This window comes from Macrotis lagotis, chromosome 1, assembly GCF_037893015.1.
Source record: "Macrotis lagotis isolate mMagLag1 chromosome 1, bilby.v1.9.chrom.fasta, whole genome shotgun sequence".
NCBI classification, from domain to species: domain Eukaryota; kingdom Metazoa; phylum Chordata; class Mammalia; order Peramelemorphia; family Peramelidae; genus Macrotis; species Macrotis lagotis.
The window spans coordinates 52,855,922-52,880,686 of NC_133658.1; the positions used below are offsets into that span (position 1 = coordinate 52,855,922).

The following is a 24,765-nucleotide window of genomic DNA, read 5'->3' on the forward strand; positions in this document are numbered from 1 at the left end:
CATTTTGCTAAGTGAAGGAACTGAAAGCAATGCCACCTGCTGCTAAATAAGTATGGAAAGAATTTCAGTCTAACTGGAAGAACAGCACTCATATTTTGTTCCTCAATATGCCTTAAAGAAAGATGATGCTACTTTTAAATAATGTTCACAAAAAAGAAAGTCTCAAAAGAACAAATCAAGTGAGGTGATGACATTTGGTATGAACTACCAGGAAAGATGTTTTCAAATCTGACAAAGAAAGCACAACAGCCTGCCAATAAATACTTTCAGAAACCTTTTCACTTTTCACTGTCAGGAAGCAGTGGTTAAAAAAAGAAATGAAAAAAAGGAAAGACTAAGAAAGACATTTTAAAAATTTCTTTCAAAGAGCTCAAGGCAAACATTACTACAAAAAGTACTTTAGTACATAAGTATTTTGCAAAGGTCATAAAATTCTGAAATGGGGAAAAATCTGTGAATCAAAGCCTTTTAAATCAAAGAAAGCAGAGATTTTTTACCACAATTTAACATTTTAATGTATGTATGAAGTTCTTCATATAGTGGCATACTCAATAAAAGACTGAATATTGTATTTAAAAAAACCATGGGGGAAACTTAATTTTAAGTGATCCCTCATCATGTGAATCATTAGAGAAAACAGTACAATTAAATGAAGAAATAGAGTTGGGAGGTCTACGACATTCTACTTATTAAATAACTCTTAGTCCATTTTATAGTACATACAGTCTTGCATAAATCTATTTTTGAACTTTGAATTTTTCAATTATGTTTACATAATTAAACAAACCCAACTCCCCATTAAACAAACACCTTATGATTACAATAAACTAGTTAGCATTTAGCTCATTCATTACATAAAGTGTACAGATACCATAAATCAAATGACAAAATTCAAAATCCACTTCATTCTGTAAGTAAAATACAGGGTAATAAATGGAATAGGATGGAAGTTGGCAAAAAGTTGTAGACGACTGAATACAGCAAAGCCTTTTTTAAAAAACTGAGAGAAGACTTTTCTCAAGGAATCTAAAGAAAAAGAATTTGGAGGGGAAGAAAAGAAAAATTCAAAAATGAAATAGGACATTTTTGCAGAAAAGATGGTAATATTAGTTTAAATGGACAGATAACAGCTAAATTCAGATATATATATATAAACATAAGGCTTACTAATTTCAAATCTAGCACCCTATCCACTCTACCAGTGCTTCTCCAAGTGTGATTCCAAGGGTGCCTTGGGATCTCTAAAAACTGTTCAGAAGATCTTCTGTTCTCCCTTTGAGTCTCCTGACCTGCCTGGTTTATTCAAAAATGCCAACTAAAATTTCACCTTCTACTGGAAACCTTTTTTAATCTTAAAGCACCCTCCCAGTAGATTATTTTCCATGTTTTTCCTTGTTTGTAAATAATTGTTTACATTTTGTCTCTCTCAAAACAGGTTGTGAGGAGAGACAGGAGAGAACACCTGACCCGGAGTCAGGAATGACGAAGAGAGCACTTGGCCTGGAGTCAGGAGGAACTGAGTTCAGATATGGCCTCAGACACTTAATACTTACTTAGCTGTGTGATCTTGGGCAAGTCACTTAACTCCATTGACCTGCAACTAAAAACCCAAACAAAACAAAACCCCAAACCCAACAGCAAACCAAAAAACCAAACAAACTACCCTTCCAAAAATATATTATGAGCTCCTAGAGGGCAAGTACTCTTTTGTCTTTCTTTTTATCCTCAGCACTAGCACAGTGCCTATCACATAGTATGCACTTAATTTATCGATTGATAATATAGTATCAATAGATATAATTCATAAAACAAAGATTCTTGGGGGGAGGAGTTTTGAAAACAAAAAGTTTGAGAACCCCTGTGCCATACGCCATACTGAGTTACTTTTCAAAACTTAGAAGTTTTTTCTACTTTGAATTTTAAAGTAATTCAGAGCACACTAGATCATTCAATTATAAAGGTAGCCAAGGTCCAAAATGCATAGATTTCATAAGCCAAAGTTAATGCCTTGATGAATGTGCAGAAGCAAATAGCCAACACATCTTTCCTAGGCATTTAGAAAATTTACTATGGAAAAAGAAGCCTCACATTTGATTTCCTGACAAGCCACCAAATCCTCAAAAGAAAAGCTAAAGTTTAAGAAGATAGTAAAAGATAACAGATAATACATAATACATAATATTTACAAAGCATTAACATTTACAAAGCACTTTACCTACATCATCTCAACTGAACTTCAAAACAACTCAGTGGAGCAAATACTACAATAATACAGATATTTTACAGATAGAGAAATTAAAGTTTCATATCCAATAAGTGCTAAAAGTGGAATCAAACTTCTTGATTCCAAATACAACAAACTATCCGTTATAGCATACTGTTTCTCAGGGGGAAAGATTAATCTTTACTTGTGCTTATTTTTTTTTTTAGTTTTTTTGCAAGGCAATGGGGTTAAGTGGCTTGCCCAAGGCCACACAGCTGGGTCATTATTAAGTGTCTGAGGCCAGATTTGAACTCAGGGACTCCTGACTCCAGGGCTGGTGCTCTATCCACTGAGCCACCTATAGCCAACCCTATTTGTGTTGAATTTTAAAGCAAAAAATGATCATAGAAAAACAACTTATTTGGTTATAAGGGGAGACTATTACAATTTATTAAAAACAGAATTATTATAAAGTTAAACTATAAACAAAATCAATCAAATCTAGAAAATTAAAAGTAAAATCTTACCTAAAATCTTAGGCTTTAACAAGAAAGCACCAAAAAAAATCAATACATAACACAAAGTTTTGGTACTCTGAAAAAGCTCTGGAATATGGAATAAATTTTGGAGCATTAGATTGTGAAGTTCTGTTTCTAGGTTAAGAATGGCATAGATGGGGCGGCTAGGTGGCGCAGTGGATAGAGCACCAGCCCTGGAGTCAGGAGTCCCTGAGTTCAAAGTTCAAATCCAGTCTCAGACACTTAATAATGACCCAGCTGTGTGGCCTTGGGCAAGTCACTTAACCCCACTGCCTTGCAAAAAAAAAAGGCATAGATATGCAGATAGGAAAAAGAACATAAAGTATATACTAAAAATAAAAACATAGGTCAAGTTAAGAGTGAGCCATTTGTCCCCAATTGATAGTGGTCAAAGGATATGAAAAAAATGTAGATAAAGAAAATAAATCTATGAAAAAAATGCTCTAAATCATTATTGATTAGAGAAATGCAAATTATAATAACTCTGCCTGAAACCCATCGGATTGACTAAAATGAAAAGAAAAACAATCAATATTGGAGAGGATGTGGGAAAAGTGGGACACTAATTCACTGTTGGTGGAATTGTGTACTGATCCACACATTCTGGAGAGCAATTTGGAACTCGGCCCAGAGGGCAATAAAAAAAGTATGTAACCTTTGATCCAGCAATCCCACTACTAGGTCTGTATCCAAAAGAGATCATAAAAATGGGGAAAAGACCCACACGTACAAAAATATAGCAGTGGCAAGGAATTGGAAATTGAGGGGATGCCCATCAACTACGGAATGATTAAACAAGGTATGGTATATGGATGTGATAAGAGTACTAATATTCTGCAAGAAATCATGAGTGGGAGGACAGATTTGAGAAAAGCCTGGAAAGATTAGCATGAACTGATGCTGAGGGAGTTGAGCAGTCAGGAGAATATTGTACATATTAACTATAACATTATGTAATCATCAGCTTTGATAGACATGATTCTTCTCGATAGTTCTGTGATCAAGGACAATTCTAAAACACTTGGGATGAAAAATGCCATCCATATTCAGAGAAAAACTATGGAGTCTGAATGCAGACTAAAGTATATTATGTTTCCTTTTTAAAACTTGTTTTATGGGGGTGGCTAGGTGGCACAGTGGATGGAACACCAGCCCTGGAGTCAGGAGTCCCTGAGTTCAAATCCGGCCCCAGGCACTTAATAATTATCTAGCTGTGTGGCCTTGGGCAAGCCACTTAACCCCATTGCCTTGCAAAAACTAAAAAACAAAAACAAAACCCCAAAAAACTTGTTTTATGGTTTCCTTTCTCAAGTTTCCCCCCTTTAGTTCTGATTTTTCTTTTACAACATGATTAATATACATGTACAATCATGTCTGACATTTTTCATGTTAAACATGACTGTACATGTATAATTTATATCAGATTACTTGCTTTCATGGGAAGGGAGGAGGGAAGAGAGGAGGGTAGACAATGTAGAACTCAAAAGCTTACAAAAGATGAATGATGAAAATAACATTCAGGAAAAAAGAAAGCAAAAAAAGGAAAATGTGAACCACTGAGTGGAAAAGGAACTGAGATTAACATTTTGCACTATAAACCTCAATAAACTCCAGCTAGATGATAGCCTTAAATATAAAATAGTGAAAATATTTAAAATGGGAGAAAATAGAATTATATATTATTTCCACTGAAGAGAGATGAATGATTTTGACTAATAAGTAAAAAAAAATTAATAGGATAAGAGTTGTATTTAAAATTTCTGTATAATACAAATTGAAAACCCCCAATATACTAGAAACAGAAAATTGAAACCAACAAAATTATAGAAAACTAAACACTTGACATCCTAAAATATATGAGGTTTTCCCAACTTTTCTTGGGGTTTTCTTGGCAGAGATACTAGAGTGGTTTGCTACTTCTCTAGTTCTCTTTGCAGATGAGGAAATCGAGGCAACTAAGTTAAATGACTTACTCAGGATCACATACCTGAGTGTTTGAGACCAGATCTGAACTCAGAAAGAGGAGTCTTTCTCCTCTGGGACTTCAGGACCAATACACTCTATATATGTGACCTAGCTTCCCTCAAGATATATGACTGTTAAAATTAAGTGGTAATTTTCAGTCTACCAATGAATTAAAAAAAAACTTAAAATGTGGGGTGGCTAGGTGGCGCAGTGGATAGAACACCAGCCCTGGAGTCAGGAGTACCTGAGTTCAAATCCGGCCTCAGACACTTAATAATTACCTAGCTGTGTGGCCTTGGGCAAGCCTTAACCTCATTGCCTTGCAAAAAAAAAAATCTAACCCCCCCAAAAAACAAAAAAAACACCTCAAAACATAGTAATATTTTTTTGGGAGGGAATACATTTTTAATAATTCCTTGAAAATTGACCAAATTTGATTTGTAATCAAAGAAATGCAAATTAGAAAAACAGAAGTACTCCTTCATATTCATAAAAAATGACAATAAATAAGGGTAGGGTTGTAAAGAGGTTCATGTATTCATTACTGTTAGAATTCTATTTTGGAGAACATCTAGTAACATATAGTACTTGTTACAAAAATGAACATATTCTTCAATCAAACAAGTATTTATTATGTGCCAGGCTTCAGACTATTTGTAGGGATGCAAAGACAAAAGTAGAACTATCTCTGACCTCAAAGAACTTAACATTTAATGGAGAGCACACATAACACGCTATATAGACAGAGAATGGCTCAGAGCAAATTACTTGAAGAAACAATACTTTTGCGATTTCTTTTGTGACATCAACAAGCACGTATGTGTGCTGACACTAGATTAGAAGGTCTGATCAAATGAAATTGGATTGAGTTGGCTCCCTTTAGTTAATTTTGTCAATTGAACATTGCATTTCATGACATACACACATTCCACTGCTTTCTTTGGTCTGGATTTTAAGAATGGATAGTATTCAAAAGCATGCTCCAATGACTGTTATATACAGTGTAGCAGGGGCTGGTATGAGGATGTTAAGTTTTTCTGAAATCATTCAATTTTACCTCAAAACATTTCGGTCTTGAAACTCAAAGCAAAGTAAGACTGAAAATGAAAACCACCACCAAGAACACAAAAGCTTAATTAATCCTCTGAAGAGAAGGACGTGGTGGAACAAAAAGCAAAAATATATTTTTTTTTTAGGTTTTTTCCAAGGCAATGGGGTTAAGCGACTTGCCCAAGGTCACACAACTAGGTAATTAGTAAGTGTCTGAGGCTGGATTTGACCCCAAGTACTCCTGTCTTCAGAGTCAGTGCTCTATTCACTGCTCCACCTAGGCCGCCCTGATGATCAAACTTAATGGACTTGCTCATTCCATCAGTGCAACAATCAGGGACAATTTGGGGGTATCTGCGATGGAGAATATCATCTGTATCTTATATGTAATTTTTCTCTTATATTTTATTTTTTTCCCTTAAGGATATGATTTCTCTCTCAACACATTCAATTTAGATCAATGTATAAAATGGAAACAATGTAAAGACTGACTTCTGTGGGGGGTGAGGGGAGGGAAGCGAAATTAGGGGAAAAATTGTAAAATTCAAAAATAAATATTTTTTTAATAAAAGAAATAGATGCTAATTGTTCCTATGAGGAAAAAATTCTTGTCATAGGCAAAACAACATAAAAGCTGGAGTACTCAAGATTGAGAAAAGGTACATTTTACTAATGAAACTCATTTTTTCAATCAAGACTATGCCAAAACTACTGTAATAAATGAGTAGATAAGACTGCGGTATCTTTATCAAACTATAAAACATCCACTCCAAAACATCTACTCGTGTGTGTGTGTGTGTGCGCGCGCGCGCGCGCGCACACACACACACACACTTCATCAGGACACATATGTAACATTAAAATTCATGGTTTTGGTAAATTCAAAAATGGAGTTGGTTCTCTTCATTTTTTGCATAGTTCTATTTTGACTTCTAGTCAAAAGTAGCAAAGAATTCTTAACTAAAGAATGCTAAATATGAATATAATGGAATACACATTGCTCCAAAGCTTTTAAAAAAATCCTTCTGACTTGGAAAGTTAAATTAAAAACGCCCCATTTTTAAGGGAAGGGGAACATATTTAAAAAGTTTCTAATAAACTAGAAACAGAAACTTAGATGTTAAGACTACTGGGTCTTTTGAGTTACTTTTTCCATAGGCCACGCAAAAGTCAAATTTGACCCAGTTTCACAAATTAATGAAGCCTAAATTAACTGGAAGGTGATTTTTCTTTATTACAAAAGGTTTTGTCATCATAGTGTTCCCTTAAGTAGAAAGCACTCATAAAACATTAATTTAAATATGGAACAGATCTTGTGTAAACCTAAAAGACATGGATTGTGGAAAAACAGCAACTGATTTCAAATCCTCTATCAAAATGTTCAAACTCAGTGAGGTCAGAAATCACCTTGAACATTTGTAGAATTCATCCACAATTCAAGTTATGAACATTTATTAGTTTTTTGCTTGGACTTAAAAAGGTAATGAGGAAATTTTGAACAGATTAGGAGAAAGAGTCATTAGGAGCAAGGGTCATATAAGTCAAGATTCCTATTTATGCTTTATCTGACTCCCCAAATCTCTAACTGGCTGTTTCAAAAAATGGCTAGAGAAACAGTGAATTAATCATACTTTGGCTGAAAAGTCCTGAAAGACGACTAATATAATATGGAAAAGGTAAATCACAGATAAAGGAGAACCTAGAGATTTACCAACAGGAGTCTATTCTTCAAAGACTATCTACCATCACTACCTTTTGCAAGAAATCTCAAAATGAAAATTGGCAGGTACATCATAGACAAAATCCAAAGCATCAAGATCAAAGAAAAAAATACTCCAAGTAGTTAGAGAAAAAAGAATTTAAGTACTGAGGAACTACAGTCAGACTCTCACAAGATTTAGCAGTTACCATTACAAAGGACCAAAGAATAACTGAAAACAAAGGCAAAAGCTTATAACGAAAAATAACTTACCCAGGAAAAATGTAATTCTTTGGGGGTGGGGGTGGGTGGAACAAACATTAATTAAAAAGGACTTTCAAGCATTCCTGAAAAAAAAGGCTACAGTTGAATACAAACTTTGAACTACAAACATAAGAAAATAAGAATATAAGTGAACAATAGGGTTAAGTGCCTATATTCTAATGGGGAGAGAAATGATAAAAAAGCATTGTGAGATCTATAATGACTCCTGGGATCATGGTGGGAGTCCATTAAAATGGTTGTTCTAGGATTAATTTGTGTTATATTGTAATCAGGAAAAGGAACTGGGAGGAAGCATACAATAAGAAAGGTGAGGAATAGGAAGGATGAACTTATTTTCTCATATAATTAACGGGGGAACATGTACAAAGTACAAAAGGGTAGGGGAAGTAGATATCACTTGATCCTCACTTTGAAATGATGCAGATGAACCAGAATAATTTATACTATAATAATAACACTGTAAAAATGTGTATTGTAAAAGAATAAGAACTCTAACCAATGCAATAATGAACCATGATTCAAAATGTTGCCTCTCTCTTGAGAGAGAGGTAATGATCTAGATATGTAGAACAAGATATACATTTTTGGACATGGCCAAGATGAAGATTTGTTCTGCTTGATTGTATATTTATTGCAAAGGTTTATGCTTCCCTCCCTGGGATTGAGGAAGGACAACAAAGTATGAGGGAGATGAGTAAATGATCGTTAATTAAAAAAAAAACTTAGGAAAAAAATACTGCTGAATAGTATTATCTTCAAATTATGACAAGCAATATGATCCTTATCTCATAGTCATCAATCTCCCCCCCCACCAGTGGGGAAAATGTGATGGCTCTCTTTGCATTATGCCAAATATCTCTCCCATTCTGGTTTCCCCACCTCATCACAACTGAAACTGCTCTCTCTAAAGTTATCAACAATCTCTTAATTACTAAATCTAAAATTACTAAAGCCTTTTCTCAACTGGCATCTTTTATTTGTTTTTTTGTTTTTGGATTTTGCAAGGCAAATGGGATTAAGTGGCTTCCCCAAGGCCACACAGCTAGGTAAATTACTAAGTGTCTGAGACTGGATTTGAACCCAGGTACTCCTGACTCCAGGGCCAGTGCTTTATCCACTGCGCCACCTAGCCGCCCCTCAATTGGCATCATTCTTGACCCCTCCAAAGCACTGACATTGTTGACTACTTCGTACTCCTGAATCATTCAGTGGTTCCCTTTACCTTCAGGGTCAAATATAAACTCTATCTGTCATTTAGGCAGAACTTCATAAATTTGCTGTCAACTTTTCTTGTTCCAGCCTATGCCCCAAGTTTTCCCATTGCAAGTAATTAAAGTGGTATATATGAACCCAGGTCTCATTCCAAATCTAGCACTTTAATAATCATTGAGAATCTAGACTAGGAGTTCCCAAACTATTCCTAAAGTCCCTAATGTCTTTCCATGAGATTCAAAGAGGGGACTGACAACTAATACTTTTAGAAAAGAGAAGGGAGAACAGGTAGCTTGGAAATGAATCAGGAAACTTGAAGGGGGATAAATTTCAATTTTTGTTGAGGAAATCTATGGTCTGGACTAAGTCCTCAGACCTCAGTTCAAATATGTCCTATTATGACCTACTTAGAACTTCTCCCCCAGGAAGATACATGAATATTGCCTTCAAAACTCTATAATTACAAGACATATTATGATCATAGCTTTGAGTTTTATAATATCATAAAGTTATCCTTAGGTAGCATTTTTAGAATTAAAAGTTTTAAAAACAATATCAAAAAACCTCACCAAAATACTTATTTATAAAAATTTATTACTTGATACATATACAATCTATTTTTCTTACTGAAATAAGCAAATAAAGGATACAGACTCAGAAAGTGGAAGGGAGGTTATAAGTATTAGAAGACTGGTTGGGAAAGCAATCATCAGGTTATACACTATCATATAAATGGCACAAAACTTAAAGAAAAGTGATCTGGGAAAAAAAAACCAACTCCCTGGATCTCTCAGCAACAAGTACTTTGGCAATGAAAAAATGAAATGCAAAACTAAGAGACTTATAAAAACAAAACTGTAAAGGTAGTGTATTTTAATTTCTTCAGTACCACTTAGTGTCCAAAAAAGAATAAAAACACTTTTCTCTCAGGGAAAATATCTCATCTGGAACATAAATTCTATTGTAGGAGGTGACAAAATACTACCAAACTTTACCTGCTACTACACCCAAAGTACTTTGGAAATGCTTACCTTGGTGGTTGAGGGGATCTAGGTTTTGGTTTTTCCTTTTCTTTTTCTCGCTCTTTTTCTCTGTCCCGGTCTCTGTGCTGTCTGTCTTTTTCATCTCTCTTGGCTCGTTCTCGTTCCCACTCCTCTTTCCTTCGTTGGCGTTCTTTGTCCCGTTCTCTTTCCCTTTCTCGTTCTCTCTCCCTCTGCCGTCGTTCCCTTTCTCGGTCTCTCTCACGTTCCCGTTCCCGTTCTCTCTGTCTATTTTCTCTCTCTCGTTCCCTTTCCCTCTCCTGAGTTTTTTTAAAAAAAAAATACAAGACAATTATTTAACCACATTTACTAACTTGATTATGAAAGAAACAAAGTTTATAGTTTCAAATGATAATTAAATTTCAAAGTTTTACCTGAGAAAATAGGAAACAATGTTGTTGCTGGGTTCAATGTTAAGAAATGGATTAAACACTAACCATAGATGCATAAATAAAATTTTTGAGTACTGAATTCAGTCCAACAAATACTATCCAGGCCTCTGGAATAGCACCAGAGAACTATTTTGGGACTTTTCTCCATTCTTATTCTGAAATGTTCAAGTCTATCATTGTACAAGAATTATATTGAAATTTACTCCCTCACTTGCTTTTTCTTTTTTTTTTAGGTTTTTGCAAGGCAAATAGGGTGAAGTGGCTTGTCCAAGGCCACACAGCTAGGTAATTATTAAGTGTCTGAGACAGGATTTGAACCTAGGTACTCCTGACTCCAGGGCTGGTGCTTTATCCACTGCACCACTTAGCTGCCCCACTCCCTCACTTTCAATCCCAAATAACTGCATTTATGAAAGGAATTGGCTTTACAATGCTTTGTGGTGATATCCTGCCCCCCCCCACCCCGATCATATACTTTCTTGCCATGGCTATTCATCTTTTCACAAAAGAGAAGAATCTCTGTGTCTGGTATTCCAAGAAACTCCTTCTGATCCCTAAAACATGAATTTTGTACACAAAGCAAGAGTATCCAGACCTTATGTCTGAGACAAAAACAAAGCTAACCAACAAAGTTCCTTCCTGAAATTAAGGATATTCCTTTTCTGATGTGGTCATCAGGTCAAATTAAGATGACTTTTATGCATTCTAATGTTTAATTTAAAAGATCACTATTTTTTAATAATGTCTCATAAGTCACACTGGTAAGGATCATCTCTATCTGATAATGGAAATGGCTTCTAGCTAAATTTCTTTGAAGCATATCACAATTAAAGTTGATCGATGAACTATGAACAACCTACAAATTACCTGGCCATGGACAAGTAATTCACAAATATATAAACTAACTGGAAGGGAAAACCAATCTGAACTGGTTGAGTTTATATTATTCAGCCTTTAAAATATAAGAAATGAAGCTTTAAGTACCCAACTTGCCCCAAGAAAAACAGTGCTCACAACTTAAATCTAAAAACTGACTATAATGAGATGAGAAGGAATGATAATTAACAAATCAATAGTATTTAATACTTTGTGGTAACCACCACAAATTAAGGGATTAGAAGGATCTGAATGAATTTTAAGTAGAAACCCTGGCCATTCATTTTAGCTGTGATGATTTGGACATTTTGCCCACAAAATTAAAGCAAATCTTATGCAAAAAAAAAAAAAAGGGGAAAAGACAACAACAAGAAACAAAAAGCAGAAAGTTTAGATTCATTGAAATCTGATTCATACTTACTCGATAATTATGATATGGTTCAGCTTCTGTGTATTGCACTCTGAAGTTCTCATATTGTCCACCACGCCAAAACCGTTCTATTTCATAATCATAATAAGGATCTGAATAAGATTCAAGTCTGAAAAAAAATGCAAAGTAAAGTCTAAATAAAGAAGGGAGGAAAAAAAATCTACATGCAACATTATGAATAAACAAATATTTGCAATGTCTAATTGTGCTGAATGCTATAGGAGACTCAAATGAAATCATGAGCCCAACCACAAAATGCCTAGATATGACTGTAGAGATAGGTATAATACATATAAAACATAAGACAATAAGATCTATAATATAGAGCTCAGTGTATACTTTAGTTGATAAACTCTAGAGCTAGAAAACTGAATCAACAGATAATCAAGGAAGGCTTCCACAAGTGTAATTTGAGATGAAGCAGGTCATAAATCGAGTAGATTTTTTCATTTATTATTTATTTTAGAAATTTCCAGTTCCAAATTCTCTCCCTCCCTCCCTCCAACCACTCCCCCACCGACTGAGAAAGCAAGCAAAATAACTCATTATGCAGTTGAAGTCATGCAAAACTTTTAATTTATTTTTTAACATTCCTTTTTTTTTGATTTTCAGTCAATTGACTGAAATCTTAAAGGATATCTTATCAAGTAATGTTTTCTTCCCCTTTATAATTGGGGAGAGAGAATAGAAGACTCTATCCCCAACTCTTTCTTAGCATTCTTATTCATTCCCATAGCTTCATTTATTATCTCATTTTAGGAGACTACAAAATCTGTATTCTGTATTGACATCTTAGTCTTATACTACACTGGAACAGCACTATTATTGTCTTGGTAACTTATGCTTGAAACCTTAAACTTTTGACTTTTCCGCCACCTCTTCCTCATCTTTCCTCTGACACTGCCATCTAATGTACTTCTTACCTCTTCAGTATCTTGGAAATGCTATTTCTTTCTTTCTCCTCCCAAAGTAACCCTGTAATACATATTTTTATCCTGGAACACAATAATCTCCTAACTGGGTCTATGGTACCAAAAATTTTACTTCTTTATCTGCCCTTTTAACGACTACCTGAGTAATCTTCCTAATACTTGGACCCTGGACTTTAAACACACCTCTCATCTGCTAAAAACAACCACAATTGTTGCTACCACAATAATAATAATAATAATAATAATAATAATAATAATAATAATAATAATAATAATAATAATAATGATAATACACTTTACTAGGTTTCTGGAACCAGGGTATATACTAAAATCCTAAAGCCCTTATTCTGATACTCCAGGACCTGATAAAAGCTAGCACCAATCTAACTTTCCAGATCTATTGCATAGCATTTCAGCATCCATTGGTGATAAGTCTATAGGAAGAGGAAGAAAGTTTCTCCTTCAAAAGTTTTGAAGATCCAACTAAATAGTCATTCCATGAAGCCTTTCTCAGTCCTCACTTAGCTTGCAAGAAATAGCTCTCTCAAGTTTTTCACAGTATAAAATGTCAGACCCATTCTTTGCTTCTGATCACATTCTGCCTTCCATTAGATATTTGTATATGGATTTCCTGATTTTCTGTCAACTCTTCTGAGAGCAGGGATAACTTTAGATACTTTATCTGAGAAGCAAATAACAATGCTTTGAACACAGCAATTGCTCATGTATTTTATGAAAAGAATCAAGAATCAATACTGGTGATGAAGCTCAAAGACTTGGGGAAATGAAAGATATCAAAATTTTTCTGAACAAGAAGTCACAGCCTTTAAGTTACTAGTAAATAAGAACAGAAGGAAGTATGACAACAGAGGAGATGCAAGAAGAACAGGTTTGGTTTTACAGCAACCCAAATTCACTCACTGGTAACAGCCTGCTACCTGGTCAAGATCTAGAAAAAGTCCGACCAGGTATGAGGAAGTCTTATTTACTAGCAATTTCTATTACCCACACAACTGAAATGGTATCAGTTGCCTAATTTAGATCTGACTTTTTTTAAGGTTTTTTTGCAAGGCAAATGAGGTTAAGTGGCTTGCCCAAGGCCACACAGCTAGGTAATTATTAAGTGTCTGAGACCAGATTTGAACCTAGGTACTCCTGACTCCAAGGCTGGTGCTTTACCCACTACACCACCTAGCTATCCCTAGATCTGACTTCTTGAACAGAAACCTCTAGGTGTTTGTTACTAATTGGAAATGAATCTAAAATTCCTTTAAGGTGTAATTTCTTAAAACTTCCCACTCATTTCTCTAAAGAAGCAATAGACAAGTTAATTAATAAGAAAGCAGTTATCCTTCTTAAGAGGAACTATAATATACTAGTTAGTAAAACTCTGCTATAAATTATGTTTAAATTCTTTAGGTTGAAAATAACAGGGCCATCTTCAAAAGTCTAGCTTATACTTTATGTGAGGGAAAAGTTGATAGACATTAGAGACACTCTAAAATCCAGCTTGGTAAGCTTTGTTTCCATTTTCAGGTCTTGGTTTAGAAAAAAAAACACCTTTGATCAATCTTGGATAAAGTACTCACTTCAGCAAATTATGTCACTTATTTATGACAGTTGAATTTGTGCTGTTGCCACTGTGATGACTCTTCCAATTTATTTCACATGCTTTCATTTGTGTCAATGGTGCCTGTTTTTAAATGCTGTGTACTTACTATGCCATTTTCTAATTTGTTTCAAATATCATCCACTATGCTTACAGAGAATTCTTAAAAGACATTTTAGAGTTAAATATATACAGAAGTTTCTCACTTAAGGTAAAGCTAAATTATGCCTCAAGTGTTTCAATACAAGTACTAAAGCTATAAATTAGGATTATAATCTTACAGAAAAAAATCCTTTCACTAAAATAATCCTCATAGGAATAAATTTTTTTCTAGAAAAGTTTAAGGAAAGAACTTCCTGTTCTACTCTTCTCCCATTCCAATCCATCCTTCATAATACTGGCTACAATTCACTTTTTTTTTTTTAAATTTAAATTTATTTTTATTAAAGATATTATTTGAGTTTTACAATTTTCCCCCAATCTTGCTTCCCTCCCCCCTCCCCCCTCTGTCAGTCTTTACTTTGTTTCCATGTTGTACACCTTGGTCCAAATTGGGTGCGATGAGAGAGAAATCATATCCTTAAAGAGAAGTCTAAGAGGTAACAAGATTAGACAATAAACTGTTTTTTTCTAAATTAAAGGGAATAGTCCTTGTCACTTTGTTCAAACTCCACAGCCCTTATCTGTATACAGATGGCACTCTCCTTTGCAGACAGCTCGAAATTGTTCCCAATTGTTGCACTGATGGAATGAGCAAGTCCTTCAAGGTTGAACATCAACCCCCATGTTGCTGTTAGGGTGTACAGTGTTTTTCTGGTTCTGCTCATCTCACTCAACATCAGTTCATGCAAATCCCTCCAGGCTTCCCTGAAATCCCGTCCCTCCTGGTTTCTAATAGAACAATAGTGTTCCATGACATACATATACCAGTTTGCTAAGCCATTCCCCGATTGAAGGACATTTACTGGATTTCCAATTCTTTGCCACCACGAACAGGGCTGCTATAAATATTTTTGTACAAGTGATGTTTTTACCCTTTTTCCTCATCTCTTCAGGGTATAGACCCAGTAGTGGTATTGCTGGGTCAAAGGGTATGCACATTTTTGTTGCCCTTTGGGCATAGTTCCAAATAGCTCTCCAGAAGGGTTGGATGAGTTCACAGCTCCACCAACAGTGTAATAGTACAATTCACTTTCTTATGCACAGATCTGGTCAGGTCACTACGTAGCTTAAATTTTCAGTGGTTCCCTATGGCCTTTATCAGGTAAAATTTAAAAACCTTCCCACTGCATTCTTGTCAACCTTTCTATCCCATCTCCTGTTACTACTCTGTGTATTCTGTTCATGCCAAAGTGAAGCAACTTTTGCCCTGCTAAACAAGTCCTAAGTCTTTGCTCATACAATGCTTGAAATCTACTACTTACACTTGATTCATTTTTTTAAAAGTCCAAATAAAATTCCCATCTCCTCTATGAAATTTCTCCTGAACATATTTTACAACTCAGTATAAAAACCTTCCTTTTCAGAACTCATATACCACTTCACTTTGATTTTTCATCTAAGAGTTTGTAAATTTTACCTATGATTTTATTTTATATCTCAACTAGATTGTAATCTCCACAAAGGCAGGTTATATAACATTACTTAAATTTATATTCTATGAAAAGTTAAGAGTTAAATTAAATTTAAAAAGTCATCCTAAAAATCAAAGCAATTCAGTCATATGAAAAATTGCTCCAAATCATTACTTATTAGAGAAATGCAAATTAAAGCATCCCTGAGATACCACCTCACATCTCTCAGACTGGCCAATATGACCAGAAAGGCCAATGATCAATGTTGGAAGGGATGTGGGAAATCTGGGACACTAATACATTGTTGGTGGAGCTGTGAACTCAACACTTTCTAGAGAGCAATTTGGAATTATGCCCAAAGGGCAACAAAAATGTGCATACCTTTTGATCCAGCAATACCACTACTGGGTCTATACCCTGAAGACATTACGAAAAAGGGTAAAAACATCACTTGTACAAAAATATCCATAGCAGTCCTGTTCGTGGTGGCAAAGAATTGGAAATTAAGTGAATGTCCTTCAATCTGGGAATGGCTTAACAAACTGTGGTATATGTATGTCATGGAACACTATTGTTCTATTAGAAACCAGGAGGGATGGGAATTCAGGGAAGCTTGGAAGGATTTGTATGAACTGATGCTAAGTGAGATGAGCAGAACCAGAAAAACACCGTACACCCTAACAGCAACATGGGGGTGATGATCAACCTTGATGGACTTGCACATTCCATCAGTCCAACAATTAGGGACAATTTGGGGCTATCTGCAATGGAGAATACCATTTGTATCCAGAGAAAGAATTGTGGAGTTTGAACAAAGACCAAAGAAAAAGCCATTGTTTCATTATGTAATTTTGCTATTTCATACTTTATTTTTCTTCCTTAAGGATATGATTTCTCTGTCATCATATTCAGCTGAGAATATATACCATGGAAACAATGTAAAGACTAACAGAATGCCTTCTGTGGGGGGGGGGGAAGCAAGAATGGGGGGAAAATTATAAAACTCAAAATAAATAAAATACTTCTAAAAAAAAAGCCATCCTAAACACAAAGTGAAAATTTCTGCCTTAAGGGAGTTTACATACCAGTAGGGGAGAGGGCAGGAAATACCACATTTACTCAAATAAATATAACCACCTGAATAGAGAAAGAATAATAATAAATAGGGAAACAATTAAAGACTTTCCAAAGGAGGTGGCTCCTATGATAGCCTGAATAGAAATATGGAGAAATGAGATGGAATGCTAAATTCAAAGAACATGTATGCCTGTTTGACTAGAAAAGTATGTGTGAAGGGAAATAAACCTGGAAAGGTAGGGTGGACTCAGACTATGAAGGGTTTCCAATGTCTATCTAAAAAGCTTGTTACTTTATGTTAGAGGCAGCAGGGAGCCATTGGAGACTCAAGCAGGGTAGTGACAGGTACTTAAAGAAAATTATTTTGGTAATTTTTTGTATATATTTTTTGGAGAAGGTAAGACAGACCAATGAGGTTGGTGCTGCGATAATTCAGGCAAAAGGTAATGAGGATCTAGAGTGGTGCCCATGTCACTGGATAGAATATAACCACTACAAAAGTAGAAGAGAAAAAATAGTTATCACTTAACAATCAACTGAATATGAAGAATCTGAGAGAAGAAGGAATGAGAAAATCGCTAGGAGAGGTGTATTTATAATAATATTGATAAAGGACATTTATATGGCATCTTAATGTTTGCAAAGCACCTGACACAAACTATTTCATTTAAGTCTCCAGTTTTTATGAGGTTAATAATACATGTAACATCATTAACATTTTTACTGAGACTCATAGAGGTTAAGTCATTTGCCCAAGATCACGAAGTTATGTGATCTAAGGAACTTTCTGGACAGGGGTTTTGAGATATTGATGAAAGTTGAGAAATTCCCAGTTGAAAATGTAATGCAGCAAGTACAGGTGATGTGAAATTGAAATTCAGGCAAAAGAGTCAATCTGAATATATTGATTTATAAGATAAAGATAATAATTGAATACATGGGAAATATGTTCTCTAAACAAGTGATCTTAAAACTTAAAAATGGGCAGGATATTAAAATAGTTAAACACATGGCTTGTGTGTTTCTTTATATTAGGATGTTTCTGCTAATAGTCCCTTAAACCTGACATTCAAGTATTAAAATGGCTTTTCCTCATCAGAAGGCCTGTGCCTATAATATTATCTTCCACTATTAATTAGTTTTCAAGTCATCGATTTAGATTAGTTCATTCAAATGGACAGTATTCTCTCCATTTGCCAAAAGATTTTTAAAATAAAAACCCAATATGCCACATATGTTTCTGTTCCCATTAGGAGTACATATATATATATACATTTACATATACAAACACAATACATTCCATAATATTTGCAAAGCACTATGTCATCATTGGACACAATATGGTCCCTGCGTGGCTTTGGGTAAGACACTTATCTCTGACCTTCAGTATTTTCATCAGTAAAACAGGGTAAATTATGCCAGGATTAATATACCTCACAGGGTTGTAGTGGGGGAAAGAATTTTTATAATCCTTAAAATATTATATAATTTATATAATCATTATCAAGAGCAGTTATTGGGAGATGTATAACTACAGAACATTTTAGTGTGCTTCCTTTTCATTAGGCCTGGAGAGCTAACAGATCATTAATAACAGAAAAGACAAATAGAAGGTGAGGGGCTGCCCTTTTCCATGTTCATTATACTTTTGGTTCTACTAAATTCCTGTTCTTCCACCCCTTCTTAGTCATTTTCTTTTACAAAATATGTCTAGATTTATAAACTAGACTTTAGATATTCTTGGAAAATAAGTTGTGAATGACCATAATGAACAATTTATAGCATGTATTTTCTTTGAAGAGTCAAAGGATAGAAAAAAATTCCAAGTTCTAATTTATTGCCTTTTTATTAGCAAAATACTTCCTTTATTTAAAACCCTTCTACTTTGAGTTTGGATTTATTCCTTTTCAGCAGCTCTGATTATACCTTATCGGGTGAAGCTAGCAGTTTAACATTCTCTTCTGAGCAAAAGGAGATCTTTTGTTTATTCACTGAACAAAAATACCCAAGAACTTACTACATACCAGCCATAAATAAAAGTTTCATTTCCATCTTGGCCCTCAGTCATTAAAAGACAATAAAAGGATTGAGTTTTGACACTGAATTTTTTTTGAATACAGAATATTAAAGGATATTCTATGGGTCAAGTTTACATATATTAGCAATTCAAAATATCCTTAAGAAATCAAGGGTCAGTTAAAAGTTATATGACTGAATCCTAGACAAATATCAGTCTCATTCATCACTATTTTATTTTCATTTAAATTCATAAATAAAATTCATTTTGATATATGATGGGTTTTTCAATGAACAAAGATAAAGTTACTAATTACAACTGTGAAATGCTGACAAACCAATTGGGACTGTTAGAAGCATTTTATTTTAGTTTATGCCAAATAAGTAAAATGGACCAAAATTATTCTTTTTTAAAGAAACCTGGCTTTAAGTTATTTTTATACCTGAAGAATAAAAAACTTAACAAAGAAAAAGCTGTGACCCCACTAGATTACAAAAGCATGTTCCCATAATCAACTTTTCTAGCAACATGGTGAAGAGAAACAAAAGCAGCAGTGTTGGTTGGCAGTGAGATCTTTAACCCAGTCCCAAGTAAGGCTCACTGTGTCTTGTGTTTCTGTGTCAAGTTCTATAGATTTTCTCTTTCCTGATGGGACCAGGCAGGGGTGAGGAAAGCAAAAAGGAATACAAGGCTCCTGGAGTAAGATACGTTCTCAGACTTGATGGGAACAACAGGTGGCTTATTGAGGGGAATTGCTACTACATAGCCAGAAGTTGTTTCAGTGATGTCAAACATACTGCACTGAAACAAAATTAACATCCTCTAGGCAATCACATGAACAAATACCTACTAACTTACTACCTACCACATAAATGTTTTTCAGTTCTCAAAAAGAAGGTAAGCAATTCCTCTTCCAAATAACTACCAAGGAGTTCTGAGACTAACAGAAAGCTATACTGGAATTTCCCTCCCACAAACCGTTAAAGAAAAGAATGATTCTATTTCTTACGCTGTATCTCTGACATCTCTAGTAATCCGATAATTCCATTCTCTGAAAAATTCATTTTCTTTGTCAAATTCCCGCTCATCTTCTCCAATGGTCACTGTAAACCTTTTTTCTTCAAAATCAGGCTCCTGTTCTTTTCGAATGGTTGCCTTTTTTAATACCTACCATTGCAAGAATAAAATGACATATAAATCATTTAAAAAGAAAATACTATCACAATAACTGAGGATGGGGGTGGGGAAAGGGGAAAGGGGAAAAATTATCAGTCACCTGTATTCTGGTTTGGCATCTAGCACTCCCAGAGACCCTAAATGGGAAGGATGCTAAAATTAACACAGCAGTCAGGCAGAAGCTGCATGATGGTAGAGATACTTTAAAAAAAAAAAACACGATGCCTATAGCTGTGTGAAAAAAATCAAAGCACAGAAAAGAATCCAACAAAATCACAAATCTCTGGGACTCAGTTTCTTCATTTGTAAAACGAGGGGTTTAGATTAGATCTTTAAAGGCCCTTCTAGATCTAGATAGTGTGATCCTAAATGCTACTGGTTTTTAGAAGCAAATCAAATTCTTCGTTAAACCACTGGAGTTGCATCCAGTCCTCAAGCCAGGTCCCCAAAATAGACCCAGGGATTTATTCATATTCCAATAGGCAGAGATCCTATCATTACTCTCAAAGCATTTTGGGGCTGAGTCAAGAGACTGAAAATATTCAAGCAGTCCAAAATGCATGGAGGTAAAGAGAGAGTGTTAAAATGGGAGGCAAAAAAACTCATTACCATAGGACTAAGACTAAATTATTTTTTTATTTTGTGAGTGAAGGGGGACAGGGGAGGTGAGAAGAAAAGGAAGTCTAGTAAAACAGAAATATAAAAGATAAATAGGGGCTAGAAAAATGTAGTGACTCAATTGTTTATTATAAAGAGTTTTTCCAAAAATGAGGTCTCTACAGATGTCCCTACAAAGACTCAAGAATTTTATGGAAGTTAAGGAGGTTAAGCAAGGCTATAGTCATAGACTTCTAGATCAATTGTATTTTGTAAATATTCTCTGGTAGGAAATTTGGTTTAAGAGCAAGTTAAACCTTTTAATAAAGTATACTTGCACAATGCATCTGACAATTACTGGATTTAGTTTTAATTTCAATAGTAACAGCTCATTTATATAGTGTCATAAAGTTCAAACATTTCCTCCAAGCCTTATGAGATAGTCTATCATGATTTCCATTTTGTAGATGAGGAAACTGAGGCACAGATGGATGAAGTGTCTTGTTCATGGTCAGTCTCTTAGTCTAATGTCAGAGCTGAGACTCAGATCTTTTGATTTCCAAACCTTTGCTCTTACTACTATATCATGTTGCCTTTAAAATAGTAAGTAGATCTAATCTCCTCTTCTTTATAGATTGTATGCGTCTTTCCTAGGGAATAAGCCCATATGACCTAAGAAAATCTATAAAACTTAAGGAAATGCTATTTATTTATGTTTTTCTCTTTCTCTTTTTTTTTAAAAGTAAAGTAAATGAAAGATACAATTAGGATCACAGCATTTAAAACTAGAAAGAACCTTCAAGATCAGCTAGTCTAACCCCATATTTTATGGATGGGTAAACTGAGGCCTAAAGAGGGGAGGGAAGTGACAAACAGGTAGTAAGCAGCAGAAGCAGGATTCGAACCCAGGTCCTCTGACTCCAAATTCGGACAGCATGAGTCCACAGAAGTGTGAAAATAATTCCCAGTGGCTTTACTGTGTTTCATTTCATTCTCTCTGGATCAGATAAATGCTAATAATGAATTTTAGGCAATGAAGAAGACTGTATTTTTCTTTTCAGGTTTTCTGCTGTCCTTTTACCTCCTTTGCATGCCGGAGTCCTCTCTCCCATGCACTCTCTGTTGGGGGTTCTGGAGGTGGTGGAGGCAGAATTTCATCAACAACTGGTCCACCCTATTAAAAGATTGACCAAACAAATGAAAGCTTTATTGGGTACTAAAAACTGAAGAGGAAAAAATACAGTCTTAAGTCATTCAAAGCTGCACCTTGATAAATCAGCTGTCTAGGACCACCAATATGTTGAAAACATGCAATCTAAAGCTGCAAAAATGCCTTCTTACAACTAGAAAAACCATCAGATTTAAGTCTAGGACACTTAACAAATTTCAGAATTTCTTATTCAATCAAAATTAAAACATCAACCCCCAAGGCTTTAATGAAAAGAGAAGTTCATACCCAAGGATTGGCAGGCATCAATGGATGAGGTCCAACAGGTGGTGCACCATTAGGTGGGAAAGGGTCTGGTTTTGTGATCAAAGAATAATTTCCTTTGTCATTCACACCAGGATGGATAAACCTACAATTCATTCCCCACGTACAGTGACCTATAAAAACATAAAATCTGGTAAGAATTTGCCCACAGCTAATTTTTAAAACCTTACTACCTAGCAGAACTATATAGAAAAAAGAAATTCAAGATACTGTACAGTATTTCATAAATTCGACAGACAAAAAGGATTCCTTCCTTTTTAGTTAAAGTGTATCAAGTTAGAGCTCAGATTGATTTTCCTGATGGAATTAGATACTAGTATGAACTTTGAACTGAAAATGGCACAATTAACTGACGTGACTTTTTTAGAAAATAAGTTCTTAAAAACTAGCTCAATCTAAATTTAGTATGAAAGATGAAAAATACTCATTAAATAAGTGGTTAAGAATTATTCTATAAGGATTGGATTACATATCTAAGAAATTGAGTATATGAATAACATACTAGAAATTATAGCTTCAATACGGGCAGTGAAGTCAATAACCATTCAATAAGTACTAGGCACTGTGCTAAAGCTGCTGAGGGCAGTGGAGAGAAGAGAGAGAAAAAAATACAACATACACACCATTGCCAAAGGGAAATCGGGCAGGCAGAGGCATGAGGATCCACCTCTATACAATAATCTAGAAGGTAGCCTAATTCCTACTGCTTCAGCACAGTGTTAAACATATCTCACCTATGACCATCAGGGTAATAAGCACAGAGAATAAAGATGCCTCCGAGGCAAAATGATTTGTGCAAATGGCTTGTGATGTTAGAAATCAATTCTGGAGTATTTAAACAACAAAAAAAATCTCACTTTATCAGTGAGTCAGAAATAAAAAAAATTCAGGAAAACATAAGGTATATTTTTCACTCTGGTGAAAGAGAGACAAACTCTACAAAAGGAGAATATAGTGAAAAAGTAGCTAAACTTGGTCTGGTCACACTTCAGACTTCTTAAATTAGTGGCAGAGATCTTATCTAAGAAGTTAATTTTAAATACTAATACAATAAATAAACAAAAAATAAAAATCCAGAAATAGCTTAAATGGCTTATTTTTTAAAAAGGAAAAAGACAAACAACCCAACTACCAGCATTTTAATCAACTTCAACAGTTAGTTATTACATGTTTTCACTGCAATACTTTCTATGATATGAATGATTCTCTACCAATTTAACATTTTCAAAATGCATACATCCTGCTTAAAGAGGTAAACTAGAATTTTAATTATTTTTTTCTTTGATCTTTGGTGTAATCTCACTTAATTGGGTTAACTGTCCTCAATTCCCACTTTTCCTCCATTAGGTCTGAATGAGAAAGTTAATTTTTTGTAAACATTACATAATAAAGATCATAAAAACAATTATTAGAAATTGCTAAAATAAAATCATGCAATTTCATATGTCCTGGTATTTAGCTTTCCTGCTAAGTCAGAGAATATGACATACTAAGTATATAATTCAAATCTTTCAATAACCATTTTCCATCCTGTTTGCATTGTCTCTATTAACAGGAAGATAATCTATTACTCAAATATTCTGATATCTTTAAGATTGCATATAGTGAAGCTAAAGAAATAAATCAATTCCATGGCTATGCTTTTATACAATCAACATGTACTTTAAACACAAGAGAAGAAAGAAAAACAAAGTCAGAGAAGAAAACATAGGAAAGAAGCAATACAATGAATGGAATTGGTTCACATTCTACAAGTGTATAAAAATATAAGGTTTTTAAAAATGCCCAATTCCACTAATGTCTTAAATTCAAGGAAAAGAGTATATGTGAAGTGAAAGTATGAAGCATTTTGTAAATATTTACATATAATTTTCCATGGTTATTTTGTTTACTTTTACTTAGATTGATCATTTACAAAACTAGATAACTATTCCATAGAATTACATAACTGATTTTACTATAAATTATAGAATTTTGTTGAGCTATTAGGCAAGTAAAATAAAGTATCTAGGCTTGAAGATCTCTGAAGTTCCTTTGTGCTCTTTATGTCATGATCCCATATGATTCTTTTTTGTTGTTAATGGGTTTTTTTTGGGGGGGGGGGCTAGGCAATGGAATTAGGTGATTTGCCCAAGGTTACACAGCTAGGAAATTAAGTGTCTGAGGCTGCACTTGAACTCAGGTCCTGACTCCAGGGGCCAGTGTTCTATTCCTTCAACATTAGACTGCCCTGATCCCATATGATTCTTAAGAATGCCTGGCTAATTTGTATCTGAATTGTTACTGCATTTTTAAGGAATGAAGTTTTTCAGATGACTGAAGCTTACTGTTTTCAAGAAATAAATTTCAGTCACTTTTCTTTCCAAAACATATTATACACTTCCCAGCTATCTTAAAAGAGTATGCTTAATATAAAAAAACTTTTCTCAATAACAGTTCATTGCTATGAATATCAATTACTTTTGTGCACCATAAAAACATTTAGATAATACTGAGCTCTATCAGCTTATTCTGTATCTCTACATTAAGTAGTCCCAGATTTTTCAATGTTTTTTTCCTTTCTTTTATGCTTATCTCCTAAAGCTGACATAGGGGCCTCT

The 24,765-nt window shown here is 34.5% G+C and overlaps 1 protein-coding gene across 9 annotated transcripts in view; it reads right to left on the reverse strand.

Moving 5' to 3' along the window:
• ZC3H18 (zinc finger CCCH-type containing 18) overlaps positions 1-24,765 on the reverse strand; it is an 82,873-nt gene that overhangs the window by 39,205 nt on the left and 18,903 nt on the right. For all 9 annotated transcript variants that reach the window (XM_074201332.1, XM_074201326.1, XM_074201306.1 and 6 more), the window contains 5 exons: positions 22,130-22,278; positions 21,755-21,847; positions 19,910-20,067; positions 11,683-11,800; positions 9,985-10,253 (listed from right to left, as the gene is read on the reverse strand). In XM_074201332.1, the coding sequence (XP_074057433.1) occupies positions 9,985-10,253; positions 11,683-11,800; positions 19,910-20,067; positions 21,755-21,847; positions 22,130-22,278 (787 nt within the window). The remainder of the gene's footprint in view (positions 1-9,984; positions 10,254-11,682; positions 11,801-19,909; positions 20,068-21,754; positions 21,848-22,129; positions 22,279-24,765) is intronic.